This window comes from Zosterops lateralis (assembly GCF_965231275.1).
Source record: "Zosterops lateralis genome assembly, chromosome: 16".
NCBI classification, from domain to species: domain Eukaryota; kingdom Metazoa; phylum Chordata; class Aves; order Passeriformes; family Zosteropidae; genus Zosterops; species Zosterops lateralis.
The window spans coordinates 13,873,315-13,897,339 of record NC_139776.1 but is presented as its reverse complement, the minus strand read 5'-3'; the positions used below and the strand labels follow the sequence as shown (position 1 = coordinate 13,897,339).

General features: G+C 49.6%; 1 protein-coding gene across 5 annotated transcripts in view; it reads left to right on the top strand.

Moving 5' to 3' along the window:
* LOC310916054 (uncharacterized protein) overlaps window positions 1-23,784 on the top strand; it is a 28,426-nt gene extending 4,642 nt beyond the window's left edge. For 2 of the 5 annotated variants that reach the window (XM_083873315.1, XM_083873319.1), the window contains 25 exons: window positions 490-586; window positions 1,068-1,166; window positions 1,915-2,076; window positions 2,384-2,562; window positions 3,014-3,196; window positions 3,327-3,471; window positions 3,743-3,889; window positions 4,069-4,299; window positions 5,387-5,580; window positions 5,941-6,068; window positions 6,241-6,410; window positions 7,158-7,337; window positions 7,941-8,075; window positions 8,340-8,483; window positions 8,935-9,215; window positions 12,159-12,318; window positions 12,764-13,076; window positions 13,502-13,626; window positions 13,890-14,010; window positions 14,626-14,759; window positions 15,706-18,219; window positions 19,854-20,009; window positions 20,399-20,512; window positions 20,673-20,723; window positions 21,757-23,784. In XM_083873315.1, coding sequence (XP_083729441.1) covers window positions 490-586; window positions 1,068-1,166; window positions 1,915-2,076; window positions 2,384-2,562; window positions 3,014-3,196; window positions 3,327-3,471; window positions 3,743-3,889; window positions 4,069-4,299; window positions 5,387-5,580; window positions 5,941-6,068; window positions 6,241-6,410; window positions 7,158-7,337; window positions 7,941-8,075; window positions 8,340-8,483; window positions 8,935-9,215; window positions 12,159-12,318; window positions 12,764-13,076; window positions 13,502-13,626; window positions 13,890-14,010; window positions 14,626-14,759; window positions 15,706-18,219; window positions 19,854-20,009; window positions 20,399-20,512; window positions 20,673-20,723; window positions 21,757-22,047 — 6,454 coding nt within the window. In that variant the 3' untranslated portion in view covers window positions 22,048-23,784. Of the gene's footprint in view, window positions 1-489; window positions 587-1,067; window positions 1,167-1,914; window positions 2,077-2,383; window positions 2,563-3,013; window positions 3,197-3,326; window positions 3,472-3,742; window positions 3,890-4,068; window positions 4,300-5,386; window positions 5,581-5,940; window positions 6,069-6,240; window positions 6,411-7,157; window positions 7,338-7,940; window positions 8,076-8,339; window positions 8,484-8,934; window positions 9,216-12,158; window positions 12,319-12,763; window positions 13,077-13,501; window positions 13,627-13,889; window positions 14,011-14,625; window positions 14,760-15,705; window positions 18,220-19,824; window positions 20,010-20,398; window positions 20,513-20,672; window positions 20,724-21,756 lie in introns of those variants that run through there. The other 3 variants (XM_083873316.1, XM_083873317.1, XM_083873318.1) reach the window with 3 other exon arrangements.
* The last annotated feature ends 241 nt before the right edge of the window (window positions 23,785-24,025 follow it).

Genomic DNA, 24,025 nt, shown 5'->3' with positions numbered 1-24,025 from the left:
ACAACTATCTGTCTGTCCCCAGTCAAAAATTCTTGCCTCCAACAGAAAGGATGGAAAAAAGTATCTGCCTGACAGAAATACTTCCAAGTAAGACAAGACTGGAAAAGAGACAGCCTGTGATAGTACTTTTGCTGTTAGCTGGTTCTTGGTGAAAAACTGAATTCAGCATAAAGAGAGCTGTGTTTCTTGTACAGCCCTTTTACTGCTCAGGGCTATGCTGAAAGAGTTGGGAGGAGTTTGTCCAGGGCCATCATAAGCACTGCATCACCTCTGTGCTGACAGTTCCTTACAAGATTGAGTGCGGAAGCCTTTGGGGCAAGAAGTGCCATTTTGCGACATCAAGCCTATTAACCTGTAGAGATGAATGCTGCCTTTGCTCTGTTTCCTGGGTTGAACTTTGCTGTGCTATGCTTTGGGGAACTGCTTGGCTCTTTAACAGGTGCTGGTGTGCAAAGCTTTTGGAATGGCACGTAGACCTTCTCTTCTCAGGGTGATGGAGCTCTCAGCCTTGCTTGTACAGTCTCAGAAGCAGAACGAGGAGAAGGAGAAGACCATGAAAACACTTAACGACACAGTGGAGATTCTAGTATGTTTTACCTTTACCTGGGAGATAGCCTAGTGTTTGCCCTCCAGCCTGAGCACAGAGATGTGGCTTCCTCAAGAGAAACAGTGGTAAAGATGCCCAGTGTATGGGAATATCAGGCACCTTGCCAAAATATTCCTTGTGTGTTTGGCAGATGTGGAGTCAGTCCAGATACAGGCAGTGGCAGGGAAGTGCAGACAGTTCAGGTGCCTTCCTCTGAGGGGTGGCACCAATGCACTTCTGCCTGTGACTTTAGGTCTCTGGGGATCAGAGTTCCTTGGAAGTGACAGTTTAATAGCAGTCTATAAAAACTCGCTTTTAGTTTTCCTCTTAGTTTTAGCAGAGAAGAAACAGAATAGATATGGGCAGCAACATACTGAAAACACTAGAGCTGAGATTTAGCAGTGAGACTGCTACTGAGGATGGAAATGCTGCAGATGGGAGCAGCTCTTCTCTGACCACCCTTTCTTTATTCTGTTCTCAGGAATCGAGTTGGACAGAGAAAGAATTTGCAGCTTCATTGACTAACACTGCCAAAGAAGAGAATCTTTTCCTTCAAAAGCTCATAAAAAATATCACTGAGGTGAGTACAGACCTGGTACAGAGAGCACATCCCTGTAAATTTGACTTTGAAGTACTTGAGGAAGGCAACAGACTGGCTTAGGGACTAGAGATATGTGTTGTGTACTATCTATGTTAACTGTCATTGACTCTTTAAATTTTAGACTTTTTTGACACAGAGGAACCTGTTCTAGCTTGTGAGTTGCTGTCCTGTGGCAATTCAGTCATTAGAAGTTTCAGTACTTTAGCTTTCACCACCCCACTAAGGTCACTCTTGGACTGTGTTTTTGGAGTGTGCTACATGACATTTGTATTCTAGTGTTTCTTGGGCAATTCCCTCACCCTCTTTGAGCGATAAGTCTGTTGTTCTTCAGATCTTTATGAAAGTTCACTGACTCAAGTTGATGCACCTGTGAGCTCTGCTCCTTCCCTCTGTGTTCACTGTTATAGTCTTCCCAGAATCACAACTTTCAGGGGTAACCATAACATAGTCCTAAAGTTTTCTTAATAGAGAAGGGTTTAGTTGTCAGCTCTTCTACACAGCTGCAAGAAAGTGAGTGTTCAGGCAGCCTCATTTCACACTTGTGAAGAGTAGCTGTATTCAGAAATCCCCGGAGTACTTGTAGCCACAGGGACAAACCTTTGTGGACTGAAGAAATGAGAGAACTGAGCTTTTAATGATTCCAGGGTAAAGTGGGAGGAAAAGGAGAACAAGATAAAGAAAACCAAGTAAAATTAGCAAAGACTAACAGGTGGATGTGGGCTTTCAGATGGTGTTAGATGACAGTGACAGCATGGTCAGCATTATCTGCACTGACAGTTCCCAGCATGGTGACTCTGGGAACATCTTCTCAGCTCCGAGATCTGTTGATACAGGGCATGCCTTTGGATTGGTTCTGGAAGCACTGGCAAGGATGCGAGGGGCAACATGGGTGAGAACTTCTGTGTCTTCCTCAGTGGCCACAGGCTTGGTGCTGAGGCCTTACTCAGCTTGACCCGTTTCCATTTGCTTAGCTACTTGAGACACTTGTTCTCACCTTCATACTCATGCTCCTGGCCTGCTTTGCTGATCTTCCCAGTACTGTGTTCTACTGCTTTTCTCTCCTTGATGCCCACCCCCTCAGCACAGCTTTTGTCTTCAGGGGAGCTGTCTCTGCTAGCTGTTTCTTCCAACTCTCTGGAGCCACCTTCCCTGCTCCTTATTGCTCATTTGTGCACCTTCCCTGCCCATTCCTGCAGGCCCTGAGAGAAGAGCTTTCTGCTAGGCAGGAGTCAAACAACTTCCTGCTGCAGCAGCAGAGACATCAGGAAGAGAAGTGCAGGGAGGTGCAGCAAAGGCTTGAGGAACTGGAGGAGACATGTAAGAAGTCCAGCAGTCACCAACAGCACCTTCAGTCTTTAGTAGAAACACTCAGAAGGTGAGCATTTCCTCCTCCTCCTCCTCCTGCATTCCAGAGGCAATCTGTTTGCAGGTATGGGAGGTCAGAAGTGTCCTGGATGAAGAAATCACCTGCCTTGCCATGTGGAGGCCTCAGTGTGGTGCTTGATCATTGTCCTGTCTGGGTTTTTCATGCTCTACTGTGACTCCCAAGGCTGTCTGGGAGGTGCACAGCCATGTTGGAATAGAAGACTCCTTCTCACTGTGCTGCTTCTCTGAATTCTGTTCTTTCCATGCCCCTGCCCAGCCACTGCTTCTCACTGAAGGAAGGCAAAATCCTGCCTTCCTTTGCCTCTGGAGGATTTCCTTGGGAGGGAAAAGAGCAAGGTCTTCCTTAGCCCACTGCCCCCTGCTCCATCCGGGAGTGCTGAAAATGGGATCGGGGACTGTTCGGGCCTCTTTGTTTTTCTGACAGAGCCTTGTTTCTGCAGTGACTGTGCAAACCTTGAGAAAACTAGGGAAGAGTTACAGGAACATCTTAGATTAATGGAGCAAGAGGCTTCACATCTGCGCCAGAGTAATGCTGAGCTGCAGATGAAGGAAGAGTCAGCCCAGGCAGAAAAGGCAAAGCAGCAGGACAGGATGGCAAGAGCATGCCATGAGCAGGAACTCCTGTGAGTGTTACCACTTTCTCTGGCAGTGCTGGGCTTGAAGAGGCCTAGTGTGAAGGAATGAATGGTGCCTGCTCCTCTCTTGCAGTATAAACTGTTTTTTCTATTAAAAATCTCTTTTTTCTCCTCATAGAGTGAAGGACTTGGCTACACTTGAGGAAAAACACTCATTATTGCAGAGCGAGTTGGTAGTCAAGAGACAGACACTGGAGAAATTGCAGCTTCAGAAGGATCTGCTGGAGCAAGAGAAGGATGAGATTGCCATGGCTCTGGAGAAGGTATGGACACCTTATTCCTAGGCAGCACTTGTGGGAGTGGGAGTTATCCCACCAAGATCACCTGAGATGTTGTTAGAAGAGAGGGACACTGTTGTTTTTCTTGGAAAATGGTGATCCAACCAGACATGCTCCTTGGGGTCCTTGGTCCCCATGGTCTTATTGGGAGCTCTGCCCTACAAGTAAGTCAAAGGCACCCAGAGGAGGTGGAGTTGCTGCCTGCAGTCTGGGATTTTGCTGCCCTTGTTGTCCCATTGTTCTTTTGTCTCTCCAGGCAGAGCGGTCAGTGGCAGAACTGACAGGAGCTCAGAACAAGCTGAATGCTGAAAGAGCTGATCTACAGGCTGCAGCAGCAAAGATGAGCAGCATTAATGAAGCTCTTGCATTGGACAAAGTGCAGCTGAACAAATATGTGTGGCAGGTGAGCAAAGTTGCCCGAGATGTTGCCACATGTTTGTCTCCAGCTGCTGCTGCTTCTCAGCCTTCTTACCTTGGCACAGTCCGACCAACTGACTGTGGCAGTGTTCCTTTTGTGTCTAAGCTAATCTTTCGTAGTAATTCTTCTTGTACTTTATTTCCTCTATGCTTCTGTGATTGTAGCTGGAGCAAGAGAAGGAAGTTTTGTCTGCTAAAGTGAATGAAATGGAGAGAGCAAAGATCTGTGAGCAGGAGAAGCAGAACTTCTGTGAAAGAGCAAACAAAGAGCTCTGTGCAGAGAAAGCCCGGCTAGAGCAGCTGCTGAAGGAAGCAGAGGAGCAACGGGAGGAGCTGTGGCTGGAGCTTAGGACACTGGGAGAGGAGAAAGCAGAAACCCGTGAGAAATTCCATCAGGTGACCAAAAGTATGGTGCATCCATGTGGGCACTGGGCTGCTTGGATGATGGAAGCTTTCTTGTTGGATTCTGCAGTGGTTTTGTCAAGGGGACATGTGGTAGTGCTGGAGGTCACAAGGCTTTGTTTGCTCCTTTTTAGAAATGTGTGGGTGGCTTGCAGAGCTGTTCCACAATTCCCTGTGAGAGGAAGGTGCAGCCAGGTGGGGGTCAGGCTCTGCTCACAGAGGACAAGGGACAGGACAAGAGGAAACGGCCCCAGGCTGTGCCAGGGGAGGTTTGGATTGGGTGTTACAGGAGGGTTGCAAGAGAAGGGCTTGTTTCTGATGGTCTCTGTCACACAGTCTCAGTTCTGGGGTATGTGGTAGGTTTGGCAAAAACACAGCAGAGGTTTTGCTTCTGAAGAAATGGGGCAAAAAACACGACCTCGTCTTCAGGCTTGAATACCAGCAAGGGCCATTAGTCACCTTCTTTGTGTAAGACAAGTAAGTGTTCTTGTTGGTGTGAACTGCTGCACAAGGAGAGTCTGCTTTGGCCACATCAGCCAGAGTTCCATCAGTCACTAAATAACTGCCCACCACAAGAGCTGTTTTCCTGCCAAGCATGCCCTCCTTGCAGAGAGCTGCTTTGAGCACTGAAGGAGATGACACTTTGATGTGGATTTAATTCTAGAAGGGGAAAACCTGTATCATTTCTCTTGCTTTAGCTAGCAAAATTCTTTCCCCAAACTTCCTGAAAATGTCCAGCACTGAAATAGATCCTGATAGAAATTTTGGTTTTTTCCAAGTGGCAGTTGTAGAAGATGTGGCAATTTTGGGTGACAACACTGGGTCAGGAGTAGGGATGTTTGTTGGGAAGGAGCTGTCTGGTCCCAGGGAAGGCAGCAGGACCTGACACAGCACTTGCAAGGGAACAGTGCCAGAGGCTTTTGGAGGCCAGGCTATCTGAGCTGCATAGAGCAGATGCTGTGAAACTTTGAGCCCAGAGCACAGGTGCTCCTTGTCCTCTGGCTGCCTGTGAGCTGGCACTGGCTGGCTCTGCACAGGGCTCCTGAGGAAGGCCTCGAGCTGTACCTTCTCCCACTTCCAGGTTTCCCAGGAGCAAGAGTCTACAAGGAGGGCTCTGGAGCAGCTGCACCAGGAATTCTCTGGCCAAGGTCACACATTGGCCCAGGTGTGCAGAGAGAAGGAGCTGCTGGGTCAGGAGAAGGCTGCCCTTGAGGGCCAACTGGCAGACATGGAGCAGCACCAACATGACCTGTCCAAGCAGCTGGCAGAGACCAGGTAAAGACAGGGAGCAGACCCTGGGCAGGACAGGGCTGAAGGGCTGTAATGATAAAGGTGGTAAGCACTACAAAGGGGTTTATTGTATCCTCTGTGCTTTTCAGATGTAGATTTGGCTGTTGAGGTCAAGTTGGGCTGGATTGTCTGTGCTATGGCAGGCCATAAGGAAGGCCTGGGCACTCCCTCAGAGGGCCCTGCTTTGCCACTGAAATGGCACAAATGTGCCTTCTCTGGATGAGTTTCCATGCCACTCATTTTCCACATTCAGGTGCGGGGCTCTTGAGCCATGTTGCCCTGGAATAACTGCCTGTGGGTGTCAGGAGCAGGCAACTCATGTCTCTCCATATTTGCAACTTGTAGATCAGCAAAGGAGAGCCTGGAATCCAGCCTGTTTGCTGCTCAGCAGCAGATATCTCATCTGGAGATCACCAGGAATCATCTGGAAGGTCAAGTGCTCACAGTGACACAGACCAAGGAGGTGATAGAAGGTGAGAACCTTGTGTGCTTTGTTTGTGGTGCTGGCCCTGCCTAGAGAAGCTGCTGTAAAGCCACCTCTGTCCACAGGGCTTCTGAGGAGTGCTGGGGATGGGGGCACTGAAAGGGCCTGAGGTCAGGAAAGTCAGTAAAGACTCTGACTCTTGCTGTTGGTCTTGTTTGCAGGAGAAGTGAAGTGCCTGCAACATGAGCTGGAAGCAGAGAGAGCTGCCAGGAGGCAGGAACAGGAAGACACAGCTCAACAGCTCTTGCAGGCAGAGCAGCAGCGTCAGGAAAGCCTCAGGCTTCAAGCAGCTGCTCAGCAACTGCAAATAAACAAGCTCCTGCAAGACCTGGTAGGGGACAATACACTTCTGAATTGTCCAAGGCGGCGCTGTGGGTTGGTTTAGCACAAGCAGAGGCACTGGGTGGGTGTGAAAGGGCAGCAATCCTCTGCCAGAGGCCTCCTGCTGCTGGGCCGGGCAGCAGAGCCAGCGGCTCAGACTTGGAGGTGCCTGAAGGCCCCCAGGATGGTGCTAGGACAGTAAATGCAGCCACGGCTTCAGTGAGGGCGTAAGACAAGTTCCAGAGCAGGTTGGGCAGTGCCCAGCCAAAGTGTGGCAGCCCAGGGCAGGATCATCCCCAGGTCCCACCTGCCAATGTGGAGCAGATGCCAACGTGGAGCAGATGCCAACAGTGCTGCAGGCTGCAGGCTTGGGAACTCAGTTCCTTTCCTGCTGTGCTTCCATGGTGGACAGATGGATCAGCTTTGGGCTGGAAGCAAATGGAACAGGCCCCTTGTGCTGGGTCCTTCAGTACTTGTTCCTGGGTCATCAGAGAGGGGAAGGTGGCACCTCCTTTTCTGAGTGGTTGGACTCAATGCTTGGGAAGGTCTTTCCCAACAGAAATGATTCCATGACTCCATAATTCTTGCACCTGCTGAGCCTCCTTTTAAATTCCCTGACACGACATGATTTCTGGAGGGCAGAAAGCCAGTGCTGTTGTCTTTGAAGGTTGGAGTTAGTGGGAGGGGTGAAGCTTCACATTTTCAGCAAGGAGGTTGCCTGGGACTTTATCTTGCAAATTTCTCCTCCCCTCCTCAGGCAAGTGAGCATGAAAGGCACCGTGCAGAGATGCAGGAGGCACTGGAGCAATGGGAAAAAGAGAAGGCAGAGAGAGAGCAGGAGCACGAGAAGGTGCTGTTTGAGATGAGGCAGAAAGTTTCCTCCCTGCAGGTCCAAAAAGAAGAGGAACGAACCAGATTTGAAAATGCCAAGCGAGAGGTAACAATTGTGAAAGGAGAACTGGTGTGATTTTCTGCAAGACTGGAGCTGTGGGAGATGACAGGATTTGGGGCTGTGTGGAACATGCCCTCCATGTCTTCTGCATTGAATCTGGGGAGGGGAAAGGTGAATAGGGCCATCTTTGGGACCAGGAATGAGCTCCCTCATAGGAAGCCCGGCAGAAACAGCAGCTTTCAGCTGACATTTTTGTGCTGCTCTTGTGCTCTGTTTTTCTAAGATTAAACTCAGAGTATCTTCACTGTTCTCTCACCACTCCCCTTTTGGAGTGTACTGGTAGGTGTCCATAGCCAAAGGGAGTTTGTAAGGAGTTTTCTTTTAAAGACACAAGAAGGGCTCAGCAGGAATGTTGACAAGAGAAAAATAAAGACTCGTCTGGAGTATTTCTGAACAGTAACTCAGAGATGTCTTCTGGGCTGTGTTTTCAGTCACTTCCTGGGAGCTGTGTCTCCCCCGGGGCAGACAGTGGCCCAGGGGAGCAGCAGCCCAGTGCTCTGAGAGCACGTGAGGCCATCAGTCTTTGCCTCTTGCCACACAGATGTTGTAGGAGAAGTGTGAAGTCCTCTGCTCTTTCCTTCTGTGCAGGTCCTGCTGGAAAAGCAGAATGAGAAAAATGCTTTATCTGAGGCACTGCTCCAAACTCGGGGAGAGCTCAGCCAAGCCTGCCAGCAGGTCCAGCAGCTCAGGCAGGAGGTGAAAGAACAGCAAGAGAAGGGGCAGGTAAGTCTGAGTAGGCAGGGCTCAGAGTGCAGGGCAGGGACAAAAACACTCCTGGGACTGAGGAGGCAAGGGCTGCTTCAGGCCGTGGGAGCACAGAGCCTGGAAAGCTCCAGAGCTCAGCCCCAGGAAGGCTTGCAGTGGAAGCAGAGTTGGATAGAGAAGCCATAACTGAAGTAGCTGAAGGAATGGGATTTTGGGGCAGCAAGTGGGAAAAGCTGAGCCTGAGGGCAGATCTCTGAAAACTGCTCTGCATTTTGTTGCCAGACTATCAAGGCAGAGCTGCAAGCTGAGCTGCAGGAAGCTCAGAGTGAAATCCAGGCAGTGCAGAGGAGTCACCAGGAAGAACTGCAAGGCATCAAAGAGGAAATGAATATTCTCCTTGAGCAGAGGGAGGCCCTACAAAAGCAGGTGAGTGAAAGAGCAGTGGCACTGCAGTCATCCAGCCAAGGGGTCTGTGTCCTTCTTGCTTTTCCATGGCAGAGCAGCAGCTGATGGGGTGATCCATCGTGCTCTGGGGACTCCATGGCAGCTGCTCTGAAGGACACTCAGTGCTCTGCTGAATCTCAGCTGCTGCCCTGGACCCCTGGGCTAGTCCTCTGGGCTGTAGGCCAGCAACCATCAGCATGGATTCCTGCTGGCCTCCTCTTGCTGGCCTTGGCTTTGGAGGTGCTTTTTTCACATGCCCTTGGTGGGCCACTTAGAGATTGAAACAAGTTGTCCATATCCATTGTGAATCTGGTGCTCTCAGGACAGGGAGCAATGGAAAGTTGTCCTTTCCCTTTCTTCACGGGCTCTGCTGTGGCTGACAGGGACAGGCTGTGGCTGTAGCCTCTGACTGCTCTGCTCTGTTTGACTGCAGGTGGGAGAGTTGACATCCCAGCTGGCAGCCTCCCAAGAGTCCAGGGAAAGAATTGTCCAGAGAGCCCAGCAAGATGTGAGTGAGGCCCAGGAAGAATTGAGGCAGAAGCTTCTGGAGGTTGGGCATGTCCAGAAGATGCTGGAGGAGGCAGAAGATCAGAACAAGAAGCTGCAAGAGCACCTGCAGAACTTGGAGAGGGAAAGGTGTCATTGGGAAGAAGTGGCACAGGAAAATTCAGAATTTCAGGCTTCTGTGAATGCCCTAGAGAGTGAAAAAGCCAGGTAAATGAAAGCCTGTGGGACTTTGCAGTGTGGTGAATGGATACCCTCTTTGCCATCTTGCACCTGCCAGGGCCTCTGGCAGCATTTCTGAAGAGGCAGATTCTGAACTCTCTGTGCAGACACGTCTCATTGTCTGGATGTTGTGTTTCGTTTTCTTTTCCTTTAAGTCTTCACTTAGGGTTTTTCTGAAGACCAAGGCTCATGGGGCAGCTCTTTCCCTCTAAGGAATGTTGTGTTGTTGAGTTAGATGGGTGTGTTAACAGTGCCCAAGCTGCAGTGTAAGGAGCTGCATACATCCATCAGCTGCACCTTGGCTCCTGTAACTCGAAGCCTTTGGGATCTGGATCAGCCTGGCATCTGATGCTTTTTGTTGACGCAAGATGTGTTAAAACCATGATTTTTTTATCTAAGCCAGATGAACAGAATCACAGAATGCATAGGGTTCAAGGGACCACAGTGGCCTGTCTGGTCCCACCTCTTTGCTCAAGCAGTGTCATCCCAGAGCACATGGAACAGGACTGCATGAAAAAGGTTCTGGAATGTCTGCAGTGAGGGAGACTCCACACCCTCCCTGGGCAGCCTGTTCAGGGCTCAATCTCAGCCCAGGAAAGAATTTCTTCCTTCTGTCCAGGTGGAACTTCCTGGGTATCAGGTCCTGCCCGTTTCTCTGGTGCCATTGCTGGGCCCCAGGGAGCAGAGCCTGGGCCCTGCTCGGAGCCCTCCCTGCAGGCAGGGACAGACAGGGCTGGGGCTCCAGGCTGAACAGCCCCAGTTTCCTCAGCCTTTCCTGGGCACGGAGATGCTCCAATCTCCTCATCAGCTCCACAGCCTCTGCTGGCCCTGCTCCAGGAGCTCCCTGTCCCTGCTGTGCTGAGGAGGCAGAGCTGGACACAGCACTCCAGATGTGCCTCCAGGGCTGAGGAGAGGGGCTGCAATCACTCTCTGACCTGCTGGTAGTGCTTCTCCTAATGCTTTCCAGGATCCCAGGGGCCACCTTGGCCACAAGGACACCTGCTGGCTTGTGGAGAGTTTCTTGTCCACCCCCAGGTCCTACTCCACAAAGCTGCTTCCCAGCAGGTTGGCCCCAGCCTGGGCAGTGCCTGGGGCTGTTCCTCCCCAGGTGCAGAACCCTGCGCTGGCCCTTGCTGAATTTCAGAAGGTTCCTCTCTGCCCGTCTCTCTAGCCTGAGATCCCTCTGAGGGGATGCACAGTGACCCTGATGGGGAGGCATCAACCATCTCATCCAAGTCACTGATGAGCAAGTTCAACAATAGTGGGCCCCGGAGTGAACCCTGGGGGACACCACTAATGACAGGCCTCTAACGAGATCCTGTGCCACTGATTACAACCCTCTGGCTTCTGCTGTTCAGCCAGTTCTCAGTCCAGCCCATTGTCCACTCCTCTAATCCTTACTGCCTGAGTTTCCCCAGGAGAATGGTGTGAGAAACAGTGTCAAAAGCCTTGCTGAAATCAAGGTAAGCAATATCCACTGCTATCCCTTTGTCCACCCAGGTAGTTGTTTCATTGTAGAAGGCAATCAGGTTGGTCAGGTATGATTTACCTTCAGTGAATCCATGCTGACCATTCCTGATCACCTTGTCCTTCCATGTGGGTAGAGGGGGCTCCAACATGAGGTGCTCCATCACCTTTCCAAGGATTGACAAGAGCCTGACAGGCCTGTAGTTCCCTGGGTCCTCCTCCATGCCCTTTCTGAAGACCAGAATGACATTTGCTTTCTTCCAGCCCCCAGGCACATCTGATCTCCATCACCTTTCAAAGATAATGGGGAGTGCCCTTGCTCTGGTGTCCACAAGCTCCCTCAGCACTCATGGACACATCCTGTCAGGACCTGTGGACTTGGGGATGTCAAGTTTACCCAGGCACTCACTAACCCAGTCCTCGAAAGGGGAATCTTGCCAAGGGATAGTCTTCCTTCCAACATTCCTTTAGCCTGGTGTCCTGGGCCAGAGATCCCTGAGGGGTGGTCTTGTCCAGTACAGACAAATGCAAAGAAAGGCACCCAGGAACTCTGCCTTTTCTGCATCCTGTATTACCAGGGTCTCCCCGCCATCTAGAAACACACACACATCATCCTTGGTTTTCTTTCTGTTATTGATGTATTTTAAAAAGCCCATCTTGTTGTCCTTGACATCCTTGCCCAGATTTAATTCCAAGGTGGTCCTTGGACTTCTTTGTCTCATTTCTACTTACTCCAGCAGTCTCTCTATATTCATTCCAAATGGCCTGAGCCTGCTTCCATCTCCCGTGTACTTCCTGCTTGCACTTGGGGAATGACAGGAGTTCTTTGTTTATCCACTTAGGTCTCTTGCTCACTATGATGCATTGTTGTCGAGCCTGGAAGAAGTGATCCTTGGATATCAGCTTGGACCCCTTTACTCTGCAGGGCCTGTTCCTATGTGCTTCTTTCAAGAACATCCCTGGAGAGGCTAAAGTTAGCTCTCATGAGGTCTGGTTGTAATCTTACCTTGCTGTCTTGCTTTTTTCCTCCCTCCCAGCTGAACTCTACAGTCTCATTCATAGGCCGTGCAGCCAAGGCTGACCCCAAGCTTCACATCTCCACCAAGGCCTTCCCTGATTGTTAGGATAAGATTGACAAGCATCCTGATGTGGGATGCTCCACTGCCTGTGACAGCAAGTTCTCATCAATGCTTTCCAGGAACATCCTGCACTATGTTGCCTGTAGAAAGCCTCATTTACTTCTCCTGTTCAGGTGGCCTCTAGCAAACACCCACAGCAGTGTCACCCTTATTTTTCTGTCCTTTTATTCTGACTCATAAGATCCAGACTCACTCCATCATCTACCCCAGACAAGGTTTGACACATTCCAAGTGTTGCCTCACATAATGGTCAACTCCACCGCCCCCTCTGAGGCATCCAAGGGATATGAATGTCTCTCATGGCCATCTCTTGACTTGTCCACAGGCTGACTCTTTCTCTGGAAGAAAAGGATCTGAGCCTCAGAACCCTGGAAGAAAACAACCTGGCCCAGATCAATCAGACATCTCAGCTTCGTTCTGCCCTTAACCAGGCTGAAGAGCTCCACTCAGAGCACAGAAGAAAACTGCAGGAGCTCAACACCCAGGTAAGCAGTGCACTGGCATCCTCTTCTCCAGGGACACACAGCACCACCTTTGGCTTGGATGCCCCAACCTCTTTCCCCTCCCAGTAGCATCCACTGCTGCCCTGTTCTGCCTTGTGCTGCTGCTGCACCCTGGCACCAAGGCTGGCTCTGGTGTCTGTGCCAGGCCCTGAGCAATGTGGGGACACAGAGGTGGCTGTGGCAGCCTAGGGAGGGCACTTCCACCACAGCCAGTTCAGCCGGGGTTCAGAGCTGCAGCCTCAAGGATGCCCATTGCCTCCCTTTCCGTTTTCTCTACATTTGTCTCCAGTGGAGTCCTTGCTTCTGGGCCTTCTGTTTCCTGTGTGTTTTTTGCCTGAAGTCATTTCTACTTTCTTGTTCTCCCTACTGCTCACTCTGAGCCTCAGGAGCAGCCCTGTCCCTGAGGCTCTGTGTATCCATGTTCCAGATCCACACCCTGCAGGATGCAGTGGTGCAGATGGAGACTACCCAGTTAGCTCGAGAGAAGCAGCTGCTGCAGGAGCTGGAGGAGTCCCGAGCAGGAGAACGGTGCTTGAAGGACTCTGTACAAGTGCTGGAAACTGAGATGTCTGAGCTGCGTGTGAGGCTCCAGAGCTCCGAGAACAGAGCAGAGACCTTGGCCACACAGTGTCAGCAGGCCAGTGGTGCCCATCAGGAAACTCAATCCCAGCTGGACAAACTGCTCTTGATTCTCCACTACATGATCAGGGACAGCAGAGATGTGGTCACCTGGAGCTCAGGTAAGTGTGGGAAGTAAGCTCAGTAAGTGTGGGTGACCAGGTGTGGGAGAGGAGGTGGAGTGAAAGGATGGTTCCTGGTATCCTGGTATGATACACTCACTGTCAGTTTAGACTGACTCAGATCTTGCGATGTTGTGACAGCTTGACTTCCCTGTAGAGACACAAGTCCATGTTTGCATGTAGAGAAATTACCAGAATCAGAAGGGAGAAGGGCCCAAGTTCTGTCAAGCCACAGGGCCCATGCACCTGTCTTTGAGGCAGTGCTGACGTTAGTGGTCATCAGAATAATGTCAGCCTGTGACACACATCCTGCTGCAAGGCGAGCTCTAGGACAAGTGACAAAGGCACCTCCTCCTAGGTAGAGAGGCCTTGTTTGTTGGAGACCATTGGATTAAATCTTGAAACGGAATGTCTTCTCTTTTCAGAAGAGGGTCATGTGAGCTTAACTGCTTCTCAGGCCAGAGATGTCCCTGCAGAGCTCACAGTGGACAGAGTGGCAGCAGCTTTGCAAGACCTGCAGCAGCACCTGGAGCATTCCCAGAAAGATCTGGTAATGTGTCCCGAGTGCGCCCAGAAATCCTGTCTGGCTGCTGGAGAAGCAGCCAAGCAGTGCCAAGGCCAGAATGGATGTCAGTCCTTGTTAGGGGTGTTGGCTCACTTGGCATGGGGAGAAAGGAAGATTACAATCACATCTACCAGAACGGTCCAGCTGCCCTCTCCCACCTGATCTATTTCTGCTTTAGTGTTTGTAGCCCTTTGTTTGCTGCTAGCAGTGGTACTGGCAAATGATTCTGCTCCTCTTACCTCTTCCAGAATGATGCAAGGAAGAAGATACAGGCCATGGAGCTGGAGCTGGGCACGGGGCAGGCTCAGATGGACAGTCTCAGGTCTCGCAATCAGGAGCTGCAGATACAGTTGGAGGAAAGTGCGCAAGGTACAACATCTCCTCTCCCACCCATTGCCCCATCGTGTCTCTCCAGTGGGGTTCTCTGATTCCATGCAGAGGAAGAATGCCCAGAGATGGCAAAGGGGAAAAACAACCAGCAGGAGATTTATCCATCCAAGTGCCAGTGAAAGCTTTTCTCAAGGACATTGCCATGGCTGGCAGTGCCATCTGGCTGGGCTGTGGCTGATCCCGTGCACAGCTGGTGCCTTTCAGGTGCTCTGTCTGTGCTAAGGAGCTCTAGCTGGATGCCTCAGCTCTATTCCCCCAAACTCCAGGCCCTGCCAGAGCCTCCAGGCTATTGGCCTCTCTGGAGCAGGGCTGCACAGGCATTCCTGCTCCTTTGTCTCTCCTGGATTTCTCATTCTGCACAAGCCTAAAAGGAAACACACTTTCCTATTCCTCTGAACCTTGCCCCTTTCCATTCCTGCTTTTCTCTCTGCCTGGAAGTTTCCCTCATTTCGGTCAGCTTTGGAGCCCTTGTGGGCTTAGGGCGTGGCAAAGACAGGCAGGCAGAGAAGACAGTGCTGTTGTCTCTGCAGGATGCACATCAGTTTGCCTTTGCTTTACTTTTCCCCTTCTTGTCCTTCCCCTTCCCTTCTGCAGCAATGTGGAGAGCAGAACACCAGAAGACCTCGTTGGAAATTGCCCTGAAGGACGAGGCTGTGACCCTTTGTCAGGAGGTGGCATCTCTGCAGAGGAAATTGGAGAGCCTGGAGAAGGAAAGGAAGGATATGCAGGTGAGATTGGCAGATGCCACAAAGGGCCATTTCCTGGCTATTTTTGGACCTTGTATTACTAGTTCTAAGGAGCACCTTTATCAGTTTAACCTTTCTAATTTCATTCTTTTGAATAAGAATGAAAAGATATTATAGTCATGTCAAAGCCAGCTAGTGCTGAGGCTGCTGATTTTCCTCCATGCCAAAGTTCTGTGCCCTAGAAGGTTTAGTTCTCAATGTCCAGACCGTCTCTAGTGACATTTCATTATTTGGGCAATTCTTCATGTCCAAACCTGTGCTGAGATTTCTAAATATCTGGACCTGGAAGGAGATGTGAGAAGACCAAGTTTGCTGTTAATAGAAAGGTGTTGGCCTTGGCCATCTGAGAGCAGCCAGGGGGGAAAGAAGAGAGGAAAGCCAAGTGCTGATCCAGATAAGGACGTGTGCCTGCAAAGGCAGAACTCGTCCTGAGTGGCAGCAGAGAATGACAGACTGATCTGGCCATGGCTGCTCCAAGAGAGGGCAGTGGGGCTCTCAGGGATGGTGCCATGGTAACTCCACACAGAAGAGGTGAAAATCCACTCCTGTTGGGCCAACATCAGGGAATGAAATGCTGGGGGTGTTTGCTCTTCCTTTCTTCCCTGATGAGGGGCACATCCTCATGGCACTGCCTAAATCCTGCTTAGCATGGACTTGAAATCCTGGCTGCAGTTCTGGCAGCTCCTGCCCAGAGGAACACGGGAGTGGAGCTGCAAGAGGTCGTGGAAGGGCAGAAAAGAAGCTGGGATGGGCTGAGTGAGCTGGGAAAGATGCAGCATCAAGGGGAGCCCGGCAAAGGTCTGCAGCATCCCGAGAGGCAGAGAGAGAGGGGCAGCCTTTGCCTGCCCCTGCAGCTGGAGTCCAGATGTGGTATGAAAAGCAAACTGCGAGAGGGAATGAGTGACCCTTTTTCTCCCTATTTTGGCAGCATGAATGGGATAGGCTGCAGGCAGATAAAGAAAAACTAGAGTATGAGATAAAACTTCTAGAGGAATCAGTCACAGCCTCTGAAACCCGAGCAAATGCAGCAATAGACAAGAATTACTCCCTTGAACAAGAACTCCAAAGCGCACTGTCCATGTTAAAAATTAAAAATGAGGAAGTGCAAAACCAGGGGAAGAAAATGGAAATTCTTCAGAAAGAGGCAGGAGAGACCAAGGCTTTGCAGGAGCATCTCACTCATGTAACTGCCATCCTGTCAGAGAGAGAGGGAGAAATGAAGTTGTACCAAGAGCAGATGAGAATGTTGGAAAAGCAGAAAGAAATGCATAAAACTGCTCTTAATCAGATTATTAAGGACATAACAGAGAAAGAACAGAAGACAGAATCTCAACAGGAACAGATACAGGAGCTCGAGAAGCAGCAAGAAAAGCAAAGGATTGTTTTAAGCAAGATGAGCCAAGAGCTGGAAGAGAAGGACCAGGAGATCAGATCCCAGCAAGAACTGATAAGGGAGCTGGAGAAGCAGTTAGAATTGCAGAACTCTGCTGTCAGCAGGGTGAGCAAAGAGCTGGAGGAGAGGCATCTGGAGATCAAATTCCAAGAGGAGAAAATAATGATTCTAGAACAGCATGGTGCAGTACAAGTCAGAAATCTCCTTCTGGATCTTGATGATATGAAAGGAAACCTGAAGGAGAAAAGGTTGGAGCTTCTTTCTCTGACTCAGCAGATTCAAGAACTGGAAAAGGAGAGAGAAGATGTGAAATCTCTAAATGCAAGCCTTGAACACCTGCAGACTGTTCTTAAAGACAGAGAGAGTGAGTGTGACACTCAAAGGGAAGAGTTAAGGCTCTTGCAGCAGCATAAGGAACAGCAAGATGGGAATCTGCAACAGCTTCTTGGTAAAGTAGAAATCATTACACTTTCTTTATCTAAAAAAGATGAAGAGCTTGAGTCACAACAAAAGCAAATGCAGGAAGTTGAAGAAGTCATGAAAATGCAATTAAAGACTGTCCGTGACCAACTGGAGCAGACCTTAGCAACCTTAAAAGAAAAAGACAGACTTATGGACATCCAAAAGCAACAAACAAGGAGCTATGAGGAAAAAATGGAAGAACAGATGAATGTCTTGCACAGAGACTTAGAATACTCTAGGACAATATTGAAAGAAAAGGACTTAATGATTGAATCTCAGAAGGAACTGATTGAGACCTTCCAAAAACAAAAGCAAGACTCTGAACAGCAGAAGCAAATTCTGCAGCATCTTCAAGTGGAATTGAAGGAAAAAGAGCAAGAAATTTTGTCCCTTAGAAAGCCATGTGAGGCATGCAAGGAAAAGGAGGAAAAGCATGAAGCTGAGCAGAGAAATTTCCATGCAACAACACTGACTCTGAAAGAAAAAGAGGAAAGGATTTGTGTTCTGGAGGACACCATCACAAAACTTCAACAGCAGAAGGAAGAGACAGCGGTACAGACTAAAGCCATACTGCAAAAACTAGAAGATGCTGAATCTTCTCTTGAAACTAGAGATCAAGAGATAGTGTCTTTGCAAGAGCATGTCCAGGACCTTCAAGAGCAGAAGGAGGTGGCAGGCAAGCAGGCCAAAAGCCTAGAGCAGGATCTAGACAAAGCAAGCCAGATGTTGCAGAAGAACCATTTGGAGTTCCTTAAGCAGACAGAACAAATGAATGCATTCCAGCTTCGTGAAGAAAGCATGAAAGTAGCACTAACATCATGCCAGAAGCAAGTGACTCTGCTTGAGGAAGTGATGAGGAAGAAAGATGAAGACAGTGACGCTCTTAGGCAAAGACTCCAGCACGTAGAAGAAGAACTGAAGACTTTGCAGAATCTCCAGTTTAGGCTAACTGAGAAGAATGAAGAGGTTAGACATTTTGGAGAGCAAGAGTTCCTGAAAGAAGCCTTCCCCGAGAAAGGAGAGATCAAGGCTCAAAGTGAGCAAAAGCAGTTAGAAGAGGAAACAAGAGCTCTTCGGAAAGATCTCCAGCATGTTCAGCAGACTCTGACAAAGAAGGATAAAGAGATCAAGTACCAGACAGACAGAGTAAAGTATTTAAAGAAGACTCTGATTGAGAGAGAACAAGAGCTTAGAAGGCAGAGTGAACTCCTGAAAGAATTAACATTGGCTTTGCGATGGAAAGATGAAGGGGAAACCCTAAAAAAACAAATCCAAAAACTCCGAAAATGGGAAGAAGATGAAGTAGAGAAGAGGAAAATTCTCCAGGAGAGAGACCATTTCTTGCAAAGGCAGAAGGAAATTACCCAACAATTGGAAGCTGAGAGGGAAGTCAATGGTGAAGAATTGGAGCATGTGGCTGCTGCTTTGAAGCAGAGAGAAAGCAGAGAACATGAATGGAGAGAGAACACTCGAGTCCTGAATGCTGCACTGAGCAAGAGTGAAATAGCCAATGGGAATCTGAAGAAAGAGATAACCATCCTGCAGAGAATGCTTTCAGAGAGAGATACAGACCAATTTCATCAACAGGTAGGCACTTGCATTGACCCTTCAGTCCACTCCATTGTCCCTGAATTATTCCAACAATGTTTCCCATAAAGAGGTGGGATCTATATCCCTGTCAGTCCAGGCCAGCTTGGGCAAAGCAGTCTCGGCTGCAGCAGGCAGCTTTGTCTGTGTGCTGGGCTCCAGCCAGAGACCATTGACTGCCCCATTGTTTCCTGGCATGGCCAGAATGATTGATACAGCTCTGGAGCTTGCTGTTCAAATCAGCTCCAGGCCAAAAGCTGGGGATGGGGAGCTGCTTCTCCCATGCCCATGCAAGGGGCAGGAAGACATGGGGGTTTGGATTTGGTGTGGGAAGGAATGGAGCCCGTGAGCAGAGTGATGGACTAAACCCAGCAGTTTTGTACTGGAGGCTGAACAGCAGCTGCACTGCTGGTGCTTCCAGGATGCTTCCTGAGATGGAGGTTTTTGAGGGACAGCTTTTGCAGTGTATTAAAAGTATGGGATTTCTGTTACTGCTTGGTCAGGTTAAATGCTTAGTTATGCATTCAGGACATGTCTGTACTACTACCCAAAAGTCGTGGAGGCAAACTTGTGTGTATTTTTCCAAAGTGAACTGATTCAGGTCCTGCTAGTGAAACAGCTGCAATAGCCTGTGCTGCAGCCTTGCCAAGAATTTGCCTATATTCTAGTGTCTATTAGTATATATTGGCATGTGTAAAAAGTGCTACTAAGAAAACACTGTATTTATGCATTATACATTTACTTATGACTTGAAAAATATTAGTTGTATCCTGATCCAGGATGCTGACAAGTATTTAGATCTGTTGATGAGAAGCAAAGATGTGACAAGGGCAAGAAATGTGAAAAGAGCATGAGATTTCAGTTACATCCATGCAGGTCAGGTATACAAGAACATTCAGTCACGTAATGCAGTTGCATCCACACAGACTGGTTTAATGCTGATACCAAGACTACATTTCTAGGTGCTCCAAGGAGCAGTTCATGAAAAAAGGCACAAAGGAGGAGGTGGCTCCTGACTGAATTCAGAGCAGTGCATATGGCCTGATTGATAATGTGATATTTTCAAAGAGCTGTTCTGTATGAGGATGTAACAGGTGAAGAGAATTGAGAACAAAACCAGTGTTTTATCACTGCAGAAATATGTGCTTCACCCACGTCTTGCACGTTTGGTTGTCTAAGGACAGAGAGTAAAACTGTAGGCAAGAAAATTTACAGTGATGATCAAAGAGGATGACCAAAGATGGTAAATAACTTCCCTAAGAGGAATATGTAAATGTTTAAGTATTCAAAACTGACAAGAAATGGCTGAGAAAGATGGAGACACTACAGAGCTTTGTAAAACTATGAAGTGACTGGATAGGAAATTAATGCTTCCAGTCTCTCAAAACTGTAATGGGAACATTGAACAAAACTAGCAGGAAGCAGATCCAGAACAAATTACTCAGTTCTTCAAGGGGATTTGGAGGAGAGCCCCTAGAAAGAGGGTGTGTTGTTTTGGCCTGTGGACAAGGAGGAGAACAAGGACCTTAGCACTGTCCATTCCTGCTGTGATCACTCTCCCTGATGTATTGATCCTGACACCCTTTAACATTTATGTGGCATCAGCTCATGGAATTTCCTCTCTGGATGCCCAGCAGGCTGTTGCTGAAGGGGAGCAGCTGTCATGGCTGTCAGAGAAGAGACTCATGTTGCAGAGCTTGGAATGTCTGCAGCGAGCAGTTGCAAAGCTGGAAAATGAAAGGGTGGAGCTGAAGCAACAAAACACTGAACTCAAGAGGACTCTGGAGCAGGTAAATTGGGCTTTTGCAGCCTCTGTAGAGCCTCAGGCTCCTCTGGAACACAACATGTCAGCGCAGGCAGCACTTTGGAGTCCTCTGCTTGTTTCCTTGCCTCTCCCTGTGCCTGCTGTGGGCACACCCTTTTGTTTGTTCTCTCTCTTGTGGCAGCCCATGGCTTTAACAAAGGCACTTTCACTCTGCTGCCTCTCTCTGGCCTCGTGTCCCCAGACACACACTGGCCTCTCTTGCACAGACCCCAGAGAGAGCTTTTTGCCCCCAGTGTTGTCTGGTGCAATTCAGAGTCTCAGAGCAGAGATCTCCTTGCCTTAATGTCCAGAGGCCCCTTTTGCTCCATGTTTGCTGGCAGGTTTCTCTGACCCTTTCTCCCATCCAACGTGCAGGTGGAACACGAACGGAGAAGACTGAAGAGATGTTTTAGGGGTCAGTTACTGCCAGATGCCTGTGGATTTTCTCTCTCTGAGTCTGAGCAGTGCAAGTTGCCCACTTCTAGACAGGTGAGAACAACATTTTCCTTGGTGTGAGAAGGCTTTGGTCATACAGAGGAATGATGGGAAATCCCAGTGGCAGCAGCCCTCCAGAGACCTAACAGAAGTCGAATATTGCCTGTGGCTGTGCCAAACAGACTGAAAGAACATCCTTTCATTTTCTTCACAGGAGGAGTCTCATGCTCACTGCAGTCAGCGCTTAGCTGAGTTACAGAACCAGGTGAGGAGTAGGAAAACTTCCATCAAAGGCTGCTATACTCATGGGCACAGGTGTGCATCCTGCTACAGCCCAAGTTGTGTTTGGCTGTCAGGAAGTGAGTACAGCAGGCATTGTCAGTCGCTCACCTGTTGGCAGCAACCAAACGACATCCTTTACCTTGGTCTTATTTCTGACTTGTCTAAAGATCAGGCAAGATCAGGGGGAGAGAGATGGGATGAAATTCAGAACACTGGAAGTCACCTGGAAATATCAGAATCATAAAATCATAAAATGCTAAAGGTTGGAAAAGCCCTCTGAGATCATCTAGTCCAACTATTAAGCCAGCATTGTCAATCCCAACACTAAACCATGGCCCAAAGTGCCACAGCCACATGTTTTCTGAACACTTCCAGGGACAGTGATCCCACTACTTCCCTGGGCAGTCTGGACCTGGGTGTTCTCCTTTGTTGCCTGTTTCCATTTTCCCTTGACTCTGTAATAGTGGACCTTGCATCTTAGCAGAAATCCAGGGATCAGAAGCAATGCCAGAGGCTTATTATTCCACTGGGCTTAGTTGCCCACATTGTCCTCTGCTCCTGTGTGGAATGCTCTGAAGTTTGGGAGAGGGAGAGTTTTCTCTCTGTCCCTCAGCTACCTGTCCAGCAGCTCAAGTAGAAGAGTCCTCCAGTAGCTCAGGGAAGCAGCAGCCCTCGTGCTGAGGCACAGCCTGTGGAGAAAGGGGTCAGTAGCCCGAGTTTGTGCTTTGGAAATCAGAGTTGGGTTTCTAAATGCTGTCAGAACTCTCTCTAATAGAACCTGTGGTGGCTGAGGGTTGTATGTGGGAAGGGTTTGCCAGCCATGAGCTGGACTTGTTGATCATCTGAGCTCTGTTCAGGGGCAGCCTGGGAGCCTGTTCCTTTCCCCTTCCCCAAGGGCAGAGTGTTGGTGAGGGCTGGACTTGGAGGCTGTGTCTGTCCCCACAGCCGGTTCCGTGGGGCTGCGGATGCTCCTGCCAGTGTGGGCTTGTCTGAGCTGGGCCTTGTGCCTCTTTCAGGTGTCCCTGCTGCAGTCACAGCTTGCCCAGGACCGACAGCACCGGCAGAACTACATTGAGAGCTGTGCAAGGACCAGCCAGGAGCTGTCACACCTTCACCAGGAGCTGTCCTGCTCCTTTGCAGCTGTGCTCAAGGAGCCCAAAGCTGCTGTTCTGGAAGCAGAGACTCGGAAGCTGGACCAGTCTCTGAGCCTTAACTCAGCACTGACGTCCCTGGACCGTCAGTCTCTAGAGAGACAGCCCAAGCATCCAAGAGCCAGACCTGCCAGAATCAATGATGACCTGAGGTAACAGCACCTCTTGTCTCCATTTGAATGGAAGAATTTCTGCTAAGACAAAGAGTTTATGGATGTGAGAAATGGGATCAATTCCTCAGGGCAGGGCTACACTCTGCCTTTAATATCTGTTGGTCTCACATTCAGCTGGTGTCAAACCTCACCTTATGTTGAGGACTAGGATCTATGAAGCATTATTTCATGAAGTAGATGATTGCTGGGACCAAAATTTGAATATGTGAGAACAATGACATAGGTAAGGAGAGAATGATGTATGGAGAAGGAAACCCAAACAAGAAATGAATAATGAAGAGTAAGGCTTTTGGGTGACATCTGTCTGAGGGCAGCTACTTAAAAGGGCACAGAGCATCCTACAAACAATTAAAGTAATGTAACAGTTTGTGGTGTTTGCATTTGCAAGCATCTCCTAGGAACAGATTTTTTTTTTTTAATAAATTTTTTTTCAGAAGAAAATTATACTTATTTTCACTGGCACAATGAGGCTATTGTGAGCTCTTATACAATTTTTCTTCTTGAGGGCAGAGGTGTTCCCTGCAACAATTAATGGGATTTTGAGGTGTTACCAAACAAAGGGGTGAAGAGTGCACAGCAGGGATCAAAGTTCAGTGAGAAACAAGGTTTCCCTTCCCTTCTCCCTTTTCTTCCATTTTTCTCTCCAAAGCACTGGTGGCATTGCTGGCCCAAGGGACAGCTTGGCTGCTCTCCACAGGCTGTCAGTGCCCAGCTCCAGCCCTGCCACAGCCCAAGGCCATGGATGTTATGGGGAGCATATCCTGGGCAGGGGGAGCTGCTTTCCACCAGCAGCTGAATCCCCTCCCTCTGGTGCTGCTCATGCTGCTGGGGATGCAACCATGGGCTTTCTGGGCCAGTGCAGGGAGAGGTATTTTCTGAATCTTATCCCCACCTGTCAGCGCAGCAATCCTGTTTCTGTAGGGTCTCTAGGTCATCTGTAGGGTCTCTGAGGAGCTGGCCAGTCTGAAACACAGCTGAAGGAAGCTGGTACCCTCTGCTTCACAGCTGGAACCCATCTTCTTACAGCTGCTTTCCTGCCCTAAATCCTCTTTTCAAGTTCTGCCAGGATGTGACAGATTGCAGGGAGGAAGAGTAGAGCAGGATCTCACCACCACGTCCAGGGTGTTGCTGACAGCAGATCATTCTCGAGACCATTCTCTGGAGGCATTCAGGGTGCAGCACTGGCAGCTGTAGCAGCCGCTGTCACCTTTCTGCACGTGGGAGAGGTTGTAGTCACCTTGTTCCCTTGAGAGTAGCTGGGCTCGGGTGTGGCCCTCCAGGTACAGGTAACAGACGGTGCTGGGGTGTGCGGAGGTGCAGCGGAACATCACGTCAGCTCCAGCAGTCACCTCGTGCCCAGGCAGGACAGAGAGGTCGGGTCTGGGCAGATGGAGCTCTGTAGGGACAGGAGAGGGAAAGAGGAGGTGCAGAAGGCTTTGACATGGTGCCAGGAGCACCAGGATCTCTCTGTAAAGCCACCAACTGGCTCAGGCAGAGATGAAAATGGTCCCCACCTCTCCAAGCCAGGGAAGAAGAGAAAAACCCTGCCCATCATGTGTACATGGAAGCCAAGTGGCTCTGTACATCCCAGTGTGCCCCTGGGGCATGTGAATCCATGAGAGGGGAAACAGCACCCCCTCACCTGCATCCCCCGCCATGGACATACTCCTCTTGCCAGGTAGCCCCCACAGCTGCATCCCCCTGGCTATGGCCTGATGCCCCTGGGCCTGTAACTGTATCCCCATGTCCCTGCCCCATAGCCAGGGTCCCCTCACCACCCATGTACGTCTTCCTGCTCCTCTGCAGCTGCTATTTCTGAGATAAAAATCCACATTTCCTGTGAGTGCAGCAGGGAATAGAAACTGCTGGGCCAAGGAGGTGCCAGGGCTTCAGTGCAGCAGGGCAGAATTGGGCACCAGGTGCTGGGCAGCAGCAGCAGCTCCGGGCAGCGCGCAGGGGTC